Source organism: Musca autumnalis, unplaced genomic scaffold, assembly GCF_047663935.1.
Source record: "Musca autumnalis isolate F117 unplaced genomic scaffold, ASM4766393v1 scaffold_3, whole genome shotgun sequence".
Lineage (NCBI taxonomy): Eukaryota > Metazoa > Arthropoda > Insecta > Diptera > Muscidae > Musca > Musca autumnalis.
In genome coordinates this window covers 198,952,255-198,971,013 of record NW_027411866.1, presented here as the reverse complement: position 1 = coordinate 198,971,013, position 18,759 = coordinate 198,952,255, and the positions used below count along the sequence as shown (strand labels likewise).

Below are 18,759 nucleotides of genomic sequence, written 5' to 3'. Positions count from 1 at the left end.
AACAAGCCGGAATTAGGCCACAATATTCTTGTGCTGCTGACATATTGCATCGCTCCGAGAAATTGTTGAAGAAACGAACGAATTCAAACAACAAAAATATGGGAAGCTCTTTTCCAAAAGGGTGTACCACCCAGTAAACATTTTGAATATCTTACGTGCGCAATACCCTGAATTTCAATGCTGAATTTCACACAATGACACATTATCGAAACCAATAGACATTATGGCCCGGATGGCCGAGAGAAAGGATCTATCGAAGCACACTTTCTTTCGGAAAGGGTCTATCGAAGCACCAATTCTTTCAGAAAGGATACATCTAAACACAATTTGTATCAGAAAGGTTCCATCGAAGCACCCTTTCTTTAAGAAAGGATATATCTAAACATCCTTTTTATCAGAAAGGATATACCTAAACACCCTTTCTTTCGGAAAGGGTCTATCGAAGCACCCTTTCTTTCGGAAAGGACCTATCAAAGCACCCTTTCTTTCGGAAAGGGTCTATCGAAGCACCCTTTCTTTCGGAAAGGACCTATCAAAGCACCCTTTCTTTCGGAAAGGGTCTATCAAAGCACCCTTTCTTTCGGAAAGGGTCTATCGAAGCACCCTTTCTTTCGGAAGCACTTTCGAAGCACCCTTTCTTTCAGAAACGGTCTATCGAAGCACCCTTTCTATCAGAAAGGGTCTATCGAAGCACCATTTCTATCAGAAAGGGTCTATCGAAGCACCCTTTCTTTCGGAAGCACTTTCGAAGCACCCTTTCTTTCAGAAACGGTCTATCGAAGCACCCTTTCTATCAGAAAGGGTCTATCGAAGCACCATTTCTATCAGAAAGGGTCTATCGAAGCACCCTTTCTTTCGGAAGCACTTTCGAAGCACCATTTCTATCAGAAAGGGTCTATCGAAGCACCCTTTCTATCAGAAAGGGTCTATCGAAGCACCCTTTCTATCAGAAAGGGTCTATCGAAGCACCATTTCTTTCGGAAGCACTTTCGAAGCACCCTTTCTTTTAGAAAGGGTCTATGGAAACACCCTTTCTATCAGAAAGGGTCTATCGAAGCACCCTTTCTTTCGGAAGCACTTTCGAAGCACCCTTTCTTTCGGAAAGGGTCTATCGAAGCACCCTTTTTTTCGGAAAGGGTCTATCGAAGCACCCTTTCTTTCGGAAAGGGTCTATCGAAGCACCCTTTATTTCGAAAAGGGTCTATCGAAGCACCCTTTCTTTCGGAAAGGGTCTATCGAAGCACCCTTTCTTTCGAAAAGGGCCTATCGAAGCACCCTTTCTTTCGGAAAGGGTCTATCGAAGCACCCTTTCTATCAGAAAGGGTCTATAGAAGCACCCTTTCTATCAGAAAGGGTCTATAGAAGCACCCTTTCTTTCGGAAGCACTTTCGAAGCACCCTTTCTTTCGGAAAGGGTCTATCGAAGCACCCTTTCTTTCGGAAAGGGTCTATCGAAGCACCCTTTCTTTCGGAAAGGGTCTATCGAAGCACCCTTTCTTTCGGAAAGGGTCTATCGAAGCACCCTTTCTTTCGAAAAGGGTCTATCGAAGCACCCTTTCTTTCGGAAAGGGCCTATCGAAGCACCCTTTCTTTCGGAAAGGGTCTATCGAAGCACCCTTTCTATCAGAAAGGGTCTATAGAAGCACCCTTTCTATCAGAAAGGGTCTATAGAAGCACCCTTTCTATCAGAAAGGGTCTATAGAAGCACCCTTTCGTTCGGAAAGGGTCTATCGAAGCACCCCTTCTTTCGGAAAGGGTCTATCGAAGCACCCTTTCTATCAGAAAGGGTCTATAGAAGCACCCTTTCTATCAGAAAGGGTCTATAGAAGCACCCTTTCTTTCGGAAAGGGTCTATCGAAGCACCCTTTCTTTCGGAAAGGGTCTATCGAAGCACCCTTTCTTTCGGAAAGATCAATATTTTCGCTTATGTGCGTTTAAAGCGCTATTCGAGGATTGCTTTTAAAAATTATTGCTTTGAAATTATTACCGAAGGTACACATTATGGACCTGATTACGACCTGAAAGTTTTAAGAGACTCTACAGTCCAGTTTACTAAAATGACTGGAGGGCGCTTAAATATACTTAAATCGTATTGTTTGATGAGGGCTTAAGTACAGGATCAATGAAGGTTTTAGGTATTTTTTATTCATATTTTGTTGTGTTTTTATTTGATTTGTGGCGTATGCAGCAGCAACTCTTTTTCAGTTTAAAATATTTTGTGATAAATATGGCGCCCAACGTGGGGCAAAATTTTGAGGTAGTTCAGAATTGTTAACTAAGTTGGTCCTATGCAAAACGTGTGTTCCAAGAATCGAAGTTACAATTTGAGTTTTCTATCGAGAACTTTGATTTGCTTATATGGCGCCCAACGCGGAACAAAAGTTCGAAATATTTAAGATTTGTTTACTAAGGAAAATTTTACGAACGAAAGTTTATTCAAATTGCCGAATTTAAAACATAGTTTTTCTATCGAAGACATTCAGTTTAAAACATTTTGGGATGAATATGGCGGCCAACGTGGGGCAAAAGTTCGAGGTCGTTCAGAATTGATAACTAAGTTGGTCCTATGCAAAACGTTTGTTCCAAGAACCGAATTTACAACTTGCGTTTTCTATAGAGGACTTTGATTTGCTTATATAGCGCCCAAAGTGGAACAAAAGTTGAAAGTATTTGAGATTTGTTTACTAAGGAAAGTTTCCGAACGAAAGTTTATTCCAATAGCCGAATTTAAAACATAGTTTTTCTATCGAAGACTTTCATTTTGATTGATTTTCCTTACCTTAATCATCGCTGTTCTCGTTGGAAACAGCTCTTGACATTTCTTCGATAAATAATTTTTCTTAAATATCGAACTAAAAAAGCATACATGAAACGTTATTTGAATGGCCTGTTTCACAAAGGCGATTCGAATTCAAGTACTACCAAACTCCTGTTGCCTTACAATATTTTTGCTTTTTTCACAACAAAAGTTTGGTAGTAATTCGAACAAGTTTGAATTCGAATCGTCTTAGGAAAACATGCCATAAGACATCTCTCTTAAAAAATATTTAAATGGTATCACGGCTGAAGTGTAGAATCAATGAAGGACATGGGGTCTTTTTTATTCATATTTTGTTCTTGATTTTTTTAATTCATTTTTTTGTTTTTTTTTTTATTATTTATTTTTTTTAATTTATTTTTTTTTTATTTTTTTTTTTTGTTTTTTTTTTTTTAAATTTATTTTTTGGGTTTTTTTATTTTATGAGGCCTATTCATTACACCTTTTTCAACTTATAAATGTTTTTGATAAATATGGCGCCCAACGTGGGGCAAAAGTTTGAACTACTTGATACTTGCTTACTAAAGTGGTAGCCCAATGTCGAACGTATGTATGTTCCAACCTTAGTTTTCTCAACAATATGTGCATCTTGTTTAGACCTGTTCACAATCAAGGTTGTTGCTTCAAAACATTTGCAATCTGGCATCACCACCTAACTGTCATTAATAATAACAAAGCAAAGAACTCACGTACATCCTACTATGATACGAACTATACTACGTAACTACAACTTATTCACTTTATAAATAGAACACTGTTGGGCAGAAATGCTCGGCCTCATACACAAAAGTGTAAAAAATACATGAGCCTCTCGCAATTTGCCCACCATTGAAATAGAACTGTTGAATAGGAATTTTCCGAATAGAAAGAGCAAAACATCTCTCTGAACTTTGTGATTATTTATAAAACTCACAGCAATGTACAAAAGCAACAAACAACACTCATTTATAAGAGAAAGTTTAAAGCAGAGAAAAAAACCCCTACCTCCGCCCAAGTCCACGTTACAATAATCACAACACAAAGTGCACAAACCCCCCACCCGACCGACATACTCAAAAATGAATACGAGGAACATCATGAGCACCTCCCCATGCTCCTTATTCAATGCTTTAGACTTTTGAATGCTTTTACAAAGCACACACAAACATACCCGGTTTAAGCATTCAAGTAGTAAAGTAATCGCTTCTCTAATTAAGTGCTTTACTATGCGCGCCACACAGCTTAAGTGGGGATTTTTTTCTTCTTCTTCTTTTTCTGTTTATACGACGTTTTTCTACTATTATGTTGTTGCTGTATTTTTTTTTTCTTTGAGAAAATTACTCTGTGTGTTTTGTTGTTGTTGTCGTTGGAAAGAAACACCACACCAACCACCATAAGAGCAACCAAAAGAACCACAAAAAAGCAATAATAACAACAGCAACAACAACAAAAGCTGCTGCTGCTACTATTAAAATACAAACAAGAAAGAAATTTTTACAAACATTGACATCAAAGACCGACCTACAAGTTCTAGCAAAGGAGGAAGGGTCATGGAAGGGGGGTGGTGTTATAGAAGGAGAGGGTGAAACTGAGGATCTTTGTGCCATGAAAATGGATTTTGCCCCGTCGCCCCATTTCACGTGTCTACAGCAGCAGCTCCATACAAATGATGGTATGGTGTGTTGTAGGTATGGATGGAAGGCAAGCCAAAGTATCTAAGCTAAATGAACATACAATTTTTTTCTTCTTCTCAAAGCTTTGTAAAAGTAAGACAACATAAGACCCCAACAATGAGTGGCGGGAATTGAATTGGGATGGCCGGTTGCTTTGCTCAACAGACTTGGCTAACTGATGAAAGGACACTACTTGACAAAGACATAGACTTTACTAACTAAAGTTTGTAACTACAGTATTTGCCGATTAGAAGCAACGCGGGTATAATAATTTACCATTTAATACCCCTAATAATGAAACCATGACGCAATAGGATGTTCCAGAAATTGTTTAAATTTTGGGCAAACATCAACATTTCGTTTATTATTGTTTCCCTCATGATGCAATGCATAAGGTGGAACCTAGATCCATTTAGCAGGTCACGTAACTAATACAACCAAGGCACATGGAATAAGGTAGCCGATTCACGCCTCACAGCTGATTGAACATGAAATGTCAAAAAAGTTGTTGTAAACAACATACAACAAAAATTCTTCATACTAAAACATAACAAATGTTGACATTTAAAGCAGAAATGCTCGGCCTCACACAAAAGTGTAAAAAATACATGAGTCTCTCGCAATTTGCCCACCATTGATTTAAAGTGTGTACAACAAGAGGTTTTTTGTTGTTGCTATTTGTCGAATCGGCTACCTTATTCAATGTGCCTAGAGTACAACAGCAACTCTTTTTTGACCGAAAATTCTTCAATCTGTCAAAATGTTTCACAATAACAAAAAATTTCACAGATTGAAAGTAACCACCACACCATTTTACCCCACCTTATATTTACATCATGGGTGGTACAGTAAGATCAGCTGATTTCAATCTGTCAAATTCATTAGGTCTGTTCGATAACTTCGCAAGTAAAAAGTACTTGCAAGTACTCAGTAACTTCTCTCAATGAATTTTACTCTCCCAAAGCTAAAAATTTGCAGAATGTTATCGAACAACAATTTACAATCACTTGCAAGAAGTCAGCTGATTTGACAAAGAAGAAATTTGGCGGAAAAGATTTAATTTAACAATTAAAAATTATTTGATTTTCCATTTGACTGAAAATTGGTATTTAGACTTCGTTAAGGGTATAAAACATTCCACCTGAAATTTGTCGGTATAGGTCCACGCCTTCATATAGCCCCCATAGAACGGTAACTCCGGATTTCTGGTATTTTGAAGGTTGTGCCCTCAATATCGCACCAAAATGACTGAAATTTGGTATTAGCTCTTCGTTGGGGGTACAAAACTTTCTACCTGAAATTTGTCGGTATAGGTCCACGTCTTAATAAAGCCCCCATGGAATGGTACCTCCCGATTTTCAGTATTTTGAAGGTTGTGCCCTCAATACCCCTCCGAAATGGCTGAAATTTGGTATTTGGACTTCGTTAAGGGTATAAAACATTCCACCTGAAATTTGTCGGCATAGGTCCACGCCTTCATATAGCCCCCATAGAACGGCAACTCCGGATTTCTGGTATTTTGAAGGTTGTGCCCTCAATATCCCACCGAAATGACTGAAATTTGGAATTTTGTCTTCGTTGGGGGTATAAAACTTTCTACCTAAAATTTATCGGTATAGGCCCACGTCTTCATACAGCCCCCATAGAATGCTACCTCCCGATTTTCGGTATTTTGAAGGTTGTGGCCTCAAAATCCCACCGAAATGACTGAAATTTGGAATTTTGTCTTCGTTGTGGGTACAAAACTTTCCACCTGAAATTTGTCGGTATAGGTCCACGTCTTCATATAGCCCCCATAGAACGGTACATCCAGATTTCTGGTATTTTGAAGGTTGTGCTCTCAATATCCCTCCGAAATGGCTGAAATTTGGTATTAGCTCTTCGTTGGGGTATAAAACTTTCTACCTAAAATTTATCGGTATAGGCCCATGTCTTAATAAAGCCCCCATAGAATGGTACCTCCCGATTTTCGGTATTTTGAAGGTTGTGGCCTCAATATCCCACCGAAATGACTGAAATTTGGTATTAGCTCTTCGTTGGGGGTATAAAACTTTCCACCTAAAATTTATCGGTTTAGGTTCAGGCCTTCATATAGCCCCCATAGAACGGTAACTCCGGATTTCTGGTGTTTTGAAGGTTGTGCCCTCAATATCCCTCCGAAATGGCTGAAATTTGGTATTAAGTCTTCCTTGGAGGTAAAAAACTTTCCACCTAACATTTGTCGGTTTAGGTTCAGGCCCCGGTTTTCGGTATTTTGAAGGTTGTGGCCTCAATATCCCACCGAAATAACTGAAATTTGGAATTTTGTCTTCGTTGTGGGTATACAATTTTCCACCTGAAATTTGTCGGTATAGGTCCCCGCTTTCATATAGCCCCCATAGAACGGTACATCCAGATTTCTGGTATTTTGAAGGTTGTGCCCTCAATATCCCTCCGAAATGGCTGAAATTTGGTATTAAGTCTTCCTTGGAGGTAAAAAACTTTCCACCTAACATTTGTCGGTTTAGGTTCAGGCCTTCATATAGCCCCCATAGAACGATACCTCTCGATTTTCGGTATTTTGAAGGTTTTATTGACTTGTCTGAAGAGAATTTTAAACAGAAAAATTGTACACACAAACATTTTTGTACCTATTATTGAAATATTTGTGGCATAAGAAAATATGCAAAATGCATAAATTATGCATATGCAAAAATTTATGCATTTTGCAATGTAATCAGAAGCAAAAAATATGCCCAGTCCCAAAATTTGACATAAATTGGACCAAAAATAGGGGTTGCATAAGATTCCGCTGTCTAGTTCTCAGTAACAAAAGTCTCCAAAACTCTCCAAAATTCTCTCTCAATTCGCTCTCTTTTACTTTACAAGTTCGAACAGCATTTTGTAAAAGTTTGTACAAATGTGTATAAACTTTTGGGTTATCGAACAGACATATTGTTATTGTGAATTATGTATGAACACGTAAACAAAACCTATAGTAGCGTTCCAAAACTAAAAAGTTGTTACAATGTGTACCGCTTTTGCACATTTTGCGTTCCCTTACACCAAAACACGCCACATTTTATATGACAGTCGTTTACCACTTTTGTCATTTAATAGAGTACGGGAACAAACCATATGAAAGCTTGAAGTATTTTCAATCAATATAGTTTTGTTGTTATAGTTTCTGGTTCACCTTCTTAATTGCACTATGGTTTCCCTCTTGTATGTGATTTCATTCACAATAATGCATTTTGACAACTAGTATGATGATCACATGGCGGAATAAGAAGGTGTTACATCGATAACAATACTCGGACCACTTGCTACACCAAACGTCAAAATTTGTTCAACGCATTACTGTGAATTGCTTGTTTACCTTTTGTATGTAATTTTATTCACAATAATGCATTTTGACAACTAGTGTGATAATCAGCTGTTTTTGCCGTTGTACCTGTATTATTGTGCCATGGATGATCAGCCGTTTTTGACGTAACATCTTCTTATAACACCTTCTATAACTATGCAATGTTGTTTTTAAGCGTTAAATTTTAAGCCCATTTTTGGTAATTACTTTTTATCGAGGGGTTACTGTATCGTAACTAACCAGCCAGATCTCTTTTTCTCCACTGCACTAAGTAGTATAGTAGTGTGTTTTTTATTATTATTATGGTCTCTCAATCCCTTATTTTCCTTACGTTCGCTCGTTCCGTCGGTTATCCACTACTACATGACACAAAGTTACTTTACAAATTGTTTTATATGCGCTCCGCAATTTAACCTGGTAGACCAAAAAAACCACCATGCCTGCCACCTTACTTTTCATGGCTATTTTATTGTGTGCTACACCACTCACACACACAAACATGCTCTTGCACACCATTTACTGTTTCCAGGTGTGGTCAGTGAAAAATCCCACATTGGGAATTTGCTGGCAAATGTTAAAATAATCTCATCTTACTCTCTTTTTGGTTGGGACGCCGAGTCACCTCACTTCACCGTGGTATACTGGAAAATGTGACAACAAATTTAAGTGGCGCTAGGGGACTTGTAAAGTGCCAAATGAATATTTAAATGAAAAGCAACGCCAATAAAGTTTTACGTTTTCAGACATGCTAAACTTTGCTACCGCCAGCAGTCATGCGGCTAAGTATTTCTTTGTTAAATTCCTTGGGGGGATTGGAGACTTGGTTACTACTCTTGGTGGTGTATTGCCTTTAGTAGGAGATAGTATTGTTTAAAACTTCACACTTGTTTTTTCTTTAGACAGTTTTTGCTTGAAATTGTTGACACATGACACCTTAACTTTGTGTTTGATATTCATATCCAACAAATGTGTGAATGGGGTTGGGAAGTGTACAGCGGCTAATGACTTAATTTTCTAAACCACAAAAGTGCGGTAAAATAGCTTTTAACAGCACTTTCTCTTTCGCAAGTTGATGATATACCTAGTCTGAGAGTCATAAAATTAAGGCGCCAAATCATAAAACGGGGGGCGGCCTGTGTTGTTTAGTTAAAATGTGACAGTAGTTTGATGATGACTTAACAGTCTGTTATGTATTTCTGACATGACTTGAAAAAAGTTCCCCTTATTGTGTATGGAGAAGACTCATTAAATCAGTTATTTTTAAGAGCTTGTTAATAACTTATGTAAAAAACGACAGTTGACAGCACTTCCCCTCTTTCGGGAGACATGTTATAAAGTCGCGATATAGTTTGGCGCCAAATTTTAAAGGGACTTCAGTGATGTTTTTATGTGACACTTTGAATGTTTGATCATTTCTTGAGTCCAACGCATGGCACAATAATACAGGTACAGTGGTAAAAACAGCTGATTGTCAAAATGCTTTATTGTGAATAAAATTGTATACAAAAGGTAAACAAGCAATTCACAGTAATGCGATATTTTGACGTTTGGTGTGGTAAATTGACCGATTAATGTTATCGATGTAAAACCTTCTTATTCTGCCATGTATTCAACCATGGTCCAACGTCAGTTGACCAATGTTGCCATATTTTCTCATTTAATCATATGTAGTGGATGGTGCACATGCCAACACTCGAACCGGACACTGCGATTGTTGTTCAAACTTCGATTATCGTAATATTTCTGCGAATCTCACATAAAATTTGGAAGATGATGCTTATCGGTCCACACCTTGTGGTACCTTCACCACCTTATTTTGTAAACCTCTGCGTTTTTTTTTTCACCTTTTTGTATTGGATTTTGGTGATAATTCGTTCTTCTTCTAGTCTAGAAAATGTGTTCTTGGAAATAATAAATAACCGAATTATAAATTACCATCGTGGTGCAGTGGAAAGCATGGCCGCCTTGCACTCAGAAGGTCAATCGCTGACCGGAATACCAAAATTTTCGGCGAGTTTAAATCCCCTCAGTGTAGTGTCATAAGACACGGAGGTCCCTTATTATTGAACCAATATGAATCTGCGTGCACTCATTAATATAAGAGACTTCTCCCTTGTCCCTTACGGGATGCAGTTGAAATGTTTGCCACTTCATCATAAAAATCGCTTTATAACTGAATCGACAATTTCTTTACCCAATTTCTGTTCAATTCTCCCACTCCAAATGGAATTTTTGTTATTGTATTTTTGGTTGATTGGTTATTTAGACAAGATGCACAATTTTGTTAACCTTTGTCGAGTTTTCTCTTCTCTCACATTCCCGACTTCGCCAGGGACATTCAAAATTATACTTTAGGGCATTTGTTATACCCTCAGCATTTATGCTAACGAGGGTATATACACTTTCATACGGGCAAAATGTGCCTCATTGAAATAATGGTTTTAGACCCCAGGTATGTTTGGACGAAATGTGTTTCAGACAATTTGGATTTGATTTAGCCCTGTCCGTTCGTCTGTCTGGCTGGCTGGTGCGCACGATAACTCTCGAACGGATCAACCGATTCGGTTCAAAATTTGGCTTTCGTTAAATTTTTTGTCCAAACTTAGTTTAAGCTCGAAAATGGGTTATATCGGTCCACTCCTTCCGGTACCTCACCCACAAAATTTCGAAAATGTTCGGAAAATTTGTGCGTACAATAACTCTTGAAGGGCTTAACTGATTTGGTACATACTTTGCACATCGTGAAATGTCTACCAGATTTAGATGAGGTTCCAATATGGACTCAAACGGTCCACTCCTTCGGGTACCTTCCACACAAAATTTCGGATAAGTTCAGTTTAGGACCTGCTCTCGAATCGCTTTGATTTTTGTTGTAGCAACTTGTATTCACTGCCCCCCATGCGACGGTACAACTTTCATCAGGGACAAGTCCATACTTCCCGAGAAAATAGCCTGAAAGTTGCACAAAACCCCTATGACACCGTGTGTAGTGGTTGGAGCGCAAGATAAATCGCGAACAGATCTGCCGATTCGGTCCAAAATTTGGCTTTCGTGATATTTTGTCCAAACTTAGCTAAAGTTCGAATATGGATTATATCAGTCCACTCCTTCCGGTATCTCACCTACAAAAGTTTGAAAATGTTCGGAAGATTTGTGCCCACGATAACTCTTGAAGGGAGTAACCGATTTGGTCCATACTTTGCACATCGTAAAACTTCTACCAGACTTAGATGAGGTTCCAATATGCACTCAATCCGTAAACTCCTTCGGCTACCTCCCACACACAATTTCGAAAATGTTCAGTTTAGGACCTGCTCTCGAATCGCCTTGGTTTTTGTTGTAGCAACTTGTATTCACTGTCCCCCATACGAAAGTACAAGCTTCATCAGGGGCAAGTCCATACTTCCTGAGAAAATAGCATGAAAGTTCAAAAAACCCCCACACAAAATTTCGGATAAGTTCACTTTAAGACCTGCTATCGAATCACTTTGATTTTTGTTGAAGCAGCTTACGTTCGCTGCCTCAATTATGATGGAAAATGTTTTTTCAGGGGCAAGTCCCTTCTTGAGAAAACAGCCCGAAGGTTGTAAAAACCCCCTATGGCACCCCCATGGTATATGTAGGTCCATTCCTTTAAGTACCTCCTCCGCAAAACTTTTGAACTTTAATCAACATTTTTCTCGGTTCATATGACCAAAATTTTGAAACCCCCTATAAATACATAAGTTTTTTTTTGGGGAAAAAAACTGTTTCAATATACAGTTTGTCAAGTAATTGTTTTCGAACCAAGAAAACTAACATTTTTCTGCATTAGTTTATGAAAAATGACTGATAATTGAAATAAAAATGTCGGGTTTTTTGCAAAGAATGGTTGGTAGACTTATTAAAGACAAGATAGGATGTATAAATAAAAAATTGACCCACGTAGTCCAACAAAAAATAACGAAAACCCATAACTACATGTAATTTAAGCTGTCAAATAAATGTTTTCGAAATTTAATGGAGGTTCCAAAATAACCCATATTTTCGGTAAATACCTGAAAATCATAAAATTTTATGAGTTTTATTTTTAATAAGGATTAACTACTGACAAGTATCAACAATATAAGGCATAGAATATGCCTACTAGTAGGGTTACCATATGTCCCGAGGGAGTACCAGGTCATATTACATGTAAACATGGTCCTATAGGTCTTATACCGGGAATATCTGAAAACTAAGGCGTTTTATGAGTTTTTTTAGTTCTCCAGGATGGACTGCCATCAATTACAATAAATATTACCTACAGAATAATTAGATCAGTGGGGTTGCCAGAACAACTAAAAGGTGCAAGGTTATATAAACAGTAAACGAGGCCACCTGGATCCATAACCAGGGCTTACAATTTGTTTATTTAACTCAAATTGAATTAAGGGATAAGAGAATTCTCCTACATAAACCAAAATATGACATAAAAGTACGAAAATCGCTTAGAAATGCATATATAAGATATTGTCAGTCTATGCTGATTTTTAATAGACCTCCGATTTCAACTATTTATAGCCAGTTCAGAGGAATTCTCTAAGTTTTTTGGCTTCCATGCTAACACTGAAGCATTATTTAGCCATCAACATAATTTTCCCCTTAAAAATGTACTACTGTAGTACTGCAGAGTACGCGAAATGTGTCCAATAGGTCGAAGTATGCATTTCTGAAAATTGTCGAAAGCTTTACCCCATACATTTCTAAGCAATATTGGTCTCCTATTTCGATATGTCCGATTGTTTAGTGAAATGCTATTATCCCTTAATTAATTTTAAGTAAAAAACAAACTTCGGTGCCCTGTTTCGGGGCCCAGGTGGCCTCGTTCACTTTTTATATAACCTGGTACCTTTTTAGTCGATGTGGCAACCCTTCTGATCTAATTATGCTGTAGGTTATATTTATATATTTGATGGCAGTCCATCCTAGTGAACTAAAAAACTCAAAAAACACCTTAGTTTTCAGATATTCCCGGTATAAGACTTATAGGACCCTGTTTACATGTAATGTGACCTGGTACTCCCTTGGCCCATATGGTAACCCTCCTAGTAGGGGTATTCTATGCCTAATATTGTTGATACCTGTTAGAAGTTAACCGTTTTTAAGAATAACATTCATAAAATGTCATGATTTTCAAGAATTTACCAAAAATATGGGATGTTTCGGAACTTCACTACATTTCGAAAACATTTATTTGACAACATACATTACATGTAGTTATTGGTTTTCGTTACTTTTTGTTGGACTTTGTGGATTAATTTTTTATTTATTTATCCTATCTTGTCTTAAATAAGTCGACTAACTATTTTTTGCAAAAAACCCGACATTTTCATCACAATTATCAGACATTTTTCATAAATTAATACAGAAAAATGTTAGTTTTCTTGGTTCGAAAACAATTACTTGACAAACTGTACACAGGCTGAAGGTATATATATCTCTGTCAGCAAAGCCGACTGATACTTTTTTACTTGTTTATATATTTTACTCGCCAAGTTTTAATTTTGTCCACTGCGTGCTCACCCAGATGTGGTGTAGAGATATATTTCAGGCCACGTCTTTTTCCCACACATAACACACATCAGATTCCTGGACATTTGACAGATCGGTTCTCTAAAAAAAATACAAAAATCAGATTTTATTATTAAGATAACTTTGCTTGCAACTGACGCTATTATGTATTTAATAAATTACTGTTAATAATGGTTGTATTTTCTTCCACGCATGACCTCCAATGTAGACATGGTCATTCATAATGGTAATTTTTAGGCTTTTTTTTGTTTTTGTTCATAGTCCCCGAAGTTTTTGCAGTCTTCTCTTGTCACACACATCACCCAGATTTCTGACACTTGATTTTGGTTGCATGATTATCTAGATATGTAGTAATTCAATACCAGTAGAAGTCAGAGAAAATCATTTATTACAACTTACTTATTTTTTAATGCATCTAAAAAATCTTGTTTGGCATTAGGGGCACAATAAAATGAAACTGATTCTTAGATCGGAATGTTTTCTTTATAAATTTCTGTCATAATCGGTGAATTTTTGTTCAGTCCTTTCTACTTTTACACCCAGAACACAGATTTATGACATTTGACTTTGATTCATTCACTCTCAAAGAAATAGTCTCTGATAATGTACATGGAACTTAAAATATCCTATTTGGCATCAAGGACATGATAAAAAGGTCAACGGCATACAGTATCATTTCCAAAACAAACGAAACAGCTGATTAAAATGTTAAATTTTATGTATTTTTTTATAGTGGAGAGTAGTGCTCCTAATTGCAACTCACGTACTCTCATAATAAAATAAACAACAAATTCAGTGCACGAAACAATTCTTCATAAAGCCGAGCGATATGCAAACAATTTTCTTTACAACTATAAAAAAGCAATAGTTTAATAAACAAAAGCAAATGTGTAATTTAATAAAACAAACTAATATTAAAATGCAAAGAAACCCTCACAACTGAAACGGATTACTCACCTCTCATCTACTCTTACCTTGTAATGAGTGACAGACAAATAAAAATAATAGTGAAAGAACAACAACGTGTTCCCGCCATAAAGAAAACAAGTGATATTTTATAAAAAAATCAACAAATAAATCGCTTATAAAATGTTTTAAATATGATAAAACATACAAAAACAAATATTTATTATAAAACAACGAGAGTAATAAGTTCTCTTCCAATGAGTGAAAAAGAAACTTTGAGATAGTACAAAGAGAAACACCAAGATCTCCCTATCAAAGGCAAAATCAGATGATTTTGACAAACCAGTAAATCATAAACGGTGAAAACTTTTTAAAAATCTATGTGATTAAAAACCAGTAACTTGTGGAATCATAAAAAACCAGAAGGAAGGATAAAAAAACGAAAAGAAATTCCTAAAAGTGAGATATTTTCACACAAAAAAAGATAACCAACAAATCATTGGCTACAATTGCAGCCACTAACATTTGGATTGTGATTATCTCATCGTTGTTGTTGTGTGATTGGTGTTGAAAATTCCGTGTCATTTGCGATTTGTGCAACAAAGGGTGGCGGCAAATCGTAAAGTTACACACGGAACGACATTAGAGACAAGTTAACAAAATAGCGATTATTGTACGTGTTGAGTCTTCCAGTAGCAATGCACAACAACAGGATGGTGTTTGTGCAGCTGCTGCTGCTGAAACAGCCGTTGCCGCAGTCGTTGTTGGGGCGACCGCAGCAGCAATCTCCTCCTCCACGAAGAACAGCTCTACTGGTAAAACAACAACACAAAGTACGGCAGTCAATAACAATAACAACAACAACAACAACGCTACTGCCGCAGCCATGCAACAAGCTTCACAGTCATCCACTTCAACGGCGGCTGGTAACCGTTCTACAACAGCAACTGCAACAACTACAACAGCAGCAACAGGAGCAACAACAACGGCTGTTGGTAAAACAAATCTCTCCTCCTCTTCAACAACAAACACCAAAACATCAAACAAAACCAAACAACGCCAGTCAACAACAACTAATGCCTCCAGATCAAAAAATAATTCACAAGCTACAACAACAAATTTGTTGGCTAACAAAGAAACTGGAAATGTTGCCTCAGGCTCATTGTCGTCGTCATCATCATCAAAAATTGTTGAATCTTCTATATCATCGAAGGCAAGTAGCAACACCACGACAACGGCACAACAGCAATTGTTTATGCTGTCGTCCTCAACGTCGTCTAGCAATACAACACATACAAGCAAAGGGCAAAAGGTAAGCGGGTTTTCTGCCAAAGTCAAATGTATACCAGCAATAACCTTTGGTCTCTTCATTTTCCAACAATTTTGGGAGGTGGTAACACCTGTAAAAATCTAAAAAAAATTGTATTTAAACTCAGCCGTGACTCTTGATCTTTCGTTTAGGTGTTCTTTAGCAATAACCCTCTCATTCTCTTGCATCAATTATTAATTGTTTTTTTTTTTATTTCTTATAATTTCAGGGTCCTGAAAAGTTAGGAGCCATTGTATTTCCCTCGACGCCCACTCAACAAATTACAAATGCAACTCCGAGTCCTACCACGCCTCGAAAATCTTCAGACTATCCACTGCAGGCGACCAGTACAACAACACCGTCGTCAGTTGCAGCAGCAGCGGCAACATCCGTGACAAGTTCCAACAATACAAGCACACCAGCTGTTGGTGGTCATGTCGTCACAACATCATCATTGCAACAAAAATCACCCGCTAACAATGAACCAAATGCATCCCTGCAGGGGCCACCACCTCCAGCATCCCAACAACCATTCTCAATACCCACCAGTGGTGGTATGTTACCTGGCGGACCAATGTCTCAGATGGGTGCTAATAATGTATCGGTATTGGGTGGTCCTCCTCATGGCCATGGTGGTGGTGGGGTACATGATGGTCGACCAGCCTCAACGGGAGCCATTGGTCCTGGTGGTATACCCAATTCCGGATCTGTACCTCCACCACCACATTCTGTTTTCGGACCACCAGTGTCATCTGCTGCAGATAACAAGTCAGGCCTCGGACCACCACATCCAGCGCATCCAGGTTACGCATCTGCCGTAAATCAACAACAACAACAGCAGCAACAACAACCTTCTACTCATCTCAATGATCCCCGCAATGCCCTCTCATCTCCTTCATCGTCAGCGGTGCCATCTCCGCATCCACACGGTTCTAGTGATAGTCCATTTGGACCCAAACATTTGGCGGGCTCACCCTCAGCAACGCCTGGAAATCACATGTCACCCGCTCCCCCACCACCCAATGCCTCACCATTGCCAGGTATGCATCCAAAATCATCCGGTTCTGCGGTGGCACCCAACTCACCAGCAAACATGCAACTGCCACCAGGTGCTCAACTGCCGCCTTCTGCAAGTGGATCACCGCTAATTCCCGGTAGTCCCTCAGTTGGTTTTAGTGCAGCTGGTTCAATAAGTAGCAGGCTTGGTCCTCCGCCACCGACACATCCATTCCCTCCCTCACCTCTGCATTCCAATGTCAATGCTGCGTCGAATCTGGGGCTAAAAACAAACGAAGCACCGGAAGGTCGTGACAAAGGCCCGGTTAGTGGGGGACCTGCTCCACCACCAATGATAAACGGATACCTGCCACCATTTGTTAACAGTGCTGGACCACAATCAAGGATCTCACCACATCCAAATGCAATGCCACCAACGGCAACACCACCTGCTACTGGTATAGCGCCACCTCCACCAACATCGTCGACTTCGTCATCAACACCTGCTGGAGGAGTTAAGTCATCCTTACCAATAACAACGTCTGCCTCGCCTCATTCCTCCTCAGCCTCCTCTTCCTCCTCAAGTGCACAGCCACCGCCATCGTCATCATCAGCTTCAGCAACACTTCCTCCCTCGTCTATTGCCACTAGCATGGCCAAGTTTCCTCCACACAGTGGAAGTGGGTTGCCACCATTACAAACGACGGCTGGAATATTTGGTCCAGGTGCTCTGCCGCCTCATGGTTTACCGCCTGGTGTTGGACACCCTGGCATGTTACCCGGCGGCATACCTCCCAATGGCATATCCCCAATACTGTTACATGCATCGCCATATCGCCCGCCCTATCCAAATTATGCACTCTATGCACCTTACAGTGGCTTACCCCACACTCACTATTTGCCCCCTGCTGTGCCATCGCCAAGTGCCTCGCCAAGGACAAGTCGAGAATCTCCCATGATGTCACAAATGACTAAACCAACCAGCTTAAGACCGCCAACGCCTGTCAGCCAGTCAGGGAACATACCAACATCATCATCGTCGGCATCAACGGCTGGACAATCCCAACAGTCCTCTAGTGGTAGCAGTACACCCACAAGCTCCACGTCCACAACAGTTTCAACACCCACGTCAATGCCACAAACAACAACAAGTTTAAGCCATGGTGCTGTTGCGGCAGGACTACCGCCAACATCTTCAATGCCCTCGCATCTGTTGCATCATCCGCATCTTCCATATCCTGGATCATTGCCTATGCCACAACAAATATTGGGAGGCCCTCCCCCACCATTTTCGCATCCTCAGTCGGCGGTTTTATCGCATCACCTACCCATTTCCTCCCATCCCGGTCATAGTATAGCAAGTGTAACAACTACAACGTCAGCCTCTACACCGCTTAGTGCAACATTGAGCGGTGGCAGTAGCGCCATAAACAGTGGATTAAATCCACCCTCAATGTCCAGTAGAGATGGTGCACAAATATTACATCCACCACCGCCACACTTGCTGGGACATCCCCATTTGGGACCGCCGCATATACCAACATTACCGCCACATATGCTGCCACCACCACACTCAGCTCTTCTGAGAGGAGCTTCACCAACAACCACATCTACTCCAAGTAGTAGTCAACCGCCATCAGCACCCGGTTCAGTAGTATCTACTGCTGCGGCCACATCTTCAGCATCTGTGATCCATAAAGGAATTTCACCGCACAGTGAAAGTCCCTCAAAAGAGCGTAGCAATAGTAGTAGTACTAATGAAAATCTCGCCTACCTTCCTCGATCGTCTGTTGCCAATAATACTCACCTCAGTGGTGGTTTTCCACAACCACCAACATCAACGGCGGCATATATAACAACGTCAATGGCACCCACATCGTCGTCGTCCTCCTCATTACCAATTTCATCAGTAGCGGCGTCTACACCATATTCAATTGCTTCCTTGGCTATTTCAAATGCCTCCTATAGTTCCACGGTTTCGTTGCCTTCAACAACATATGCTTCGGCCAGCGGCATGCCCATGATGACCAGTCAACAGCTGCCACAACATCCACCCGGTGGTGTAACTTATCCAGGTGCTCCAAAACACTCCATGTGGCCGCCTCCAAGGTAAATTTTCACTTTTTCACAGGGAACTCGAGTTTATGTTATTAATTTGATTGTATTTTTATTTGGTTTTA

General features: G+C 39.4%; 1 protein-coding gene across 2 annotated transcripts in view; it reads left to right on the top strand.

The window, feature by feature from the left end:
- The window catches only part of tay (tay bridge kinase), a 170,595-nt gene that overhangs the window by 141,665 nt on the left and 10,171 nt on the right, over positions 1–18,759 (top strand). For both annotated transcript variants that reach the window (XM_073976237.1, XM_073976236.1), the window contains exon 7: positions 15,813–18,688. In XM_073976237.1, coding sequence (XP_073832338.1) covers positions 15,813–18,688 — 2,876 coding nt within the window. The remainder of the gene's footprint in view (positions 1–15,812; positions 18,689–18,759) is intronic.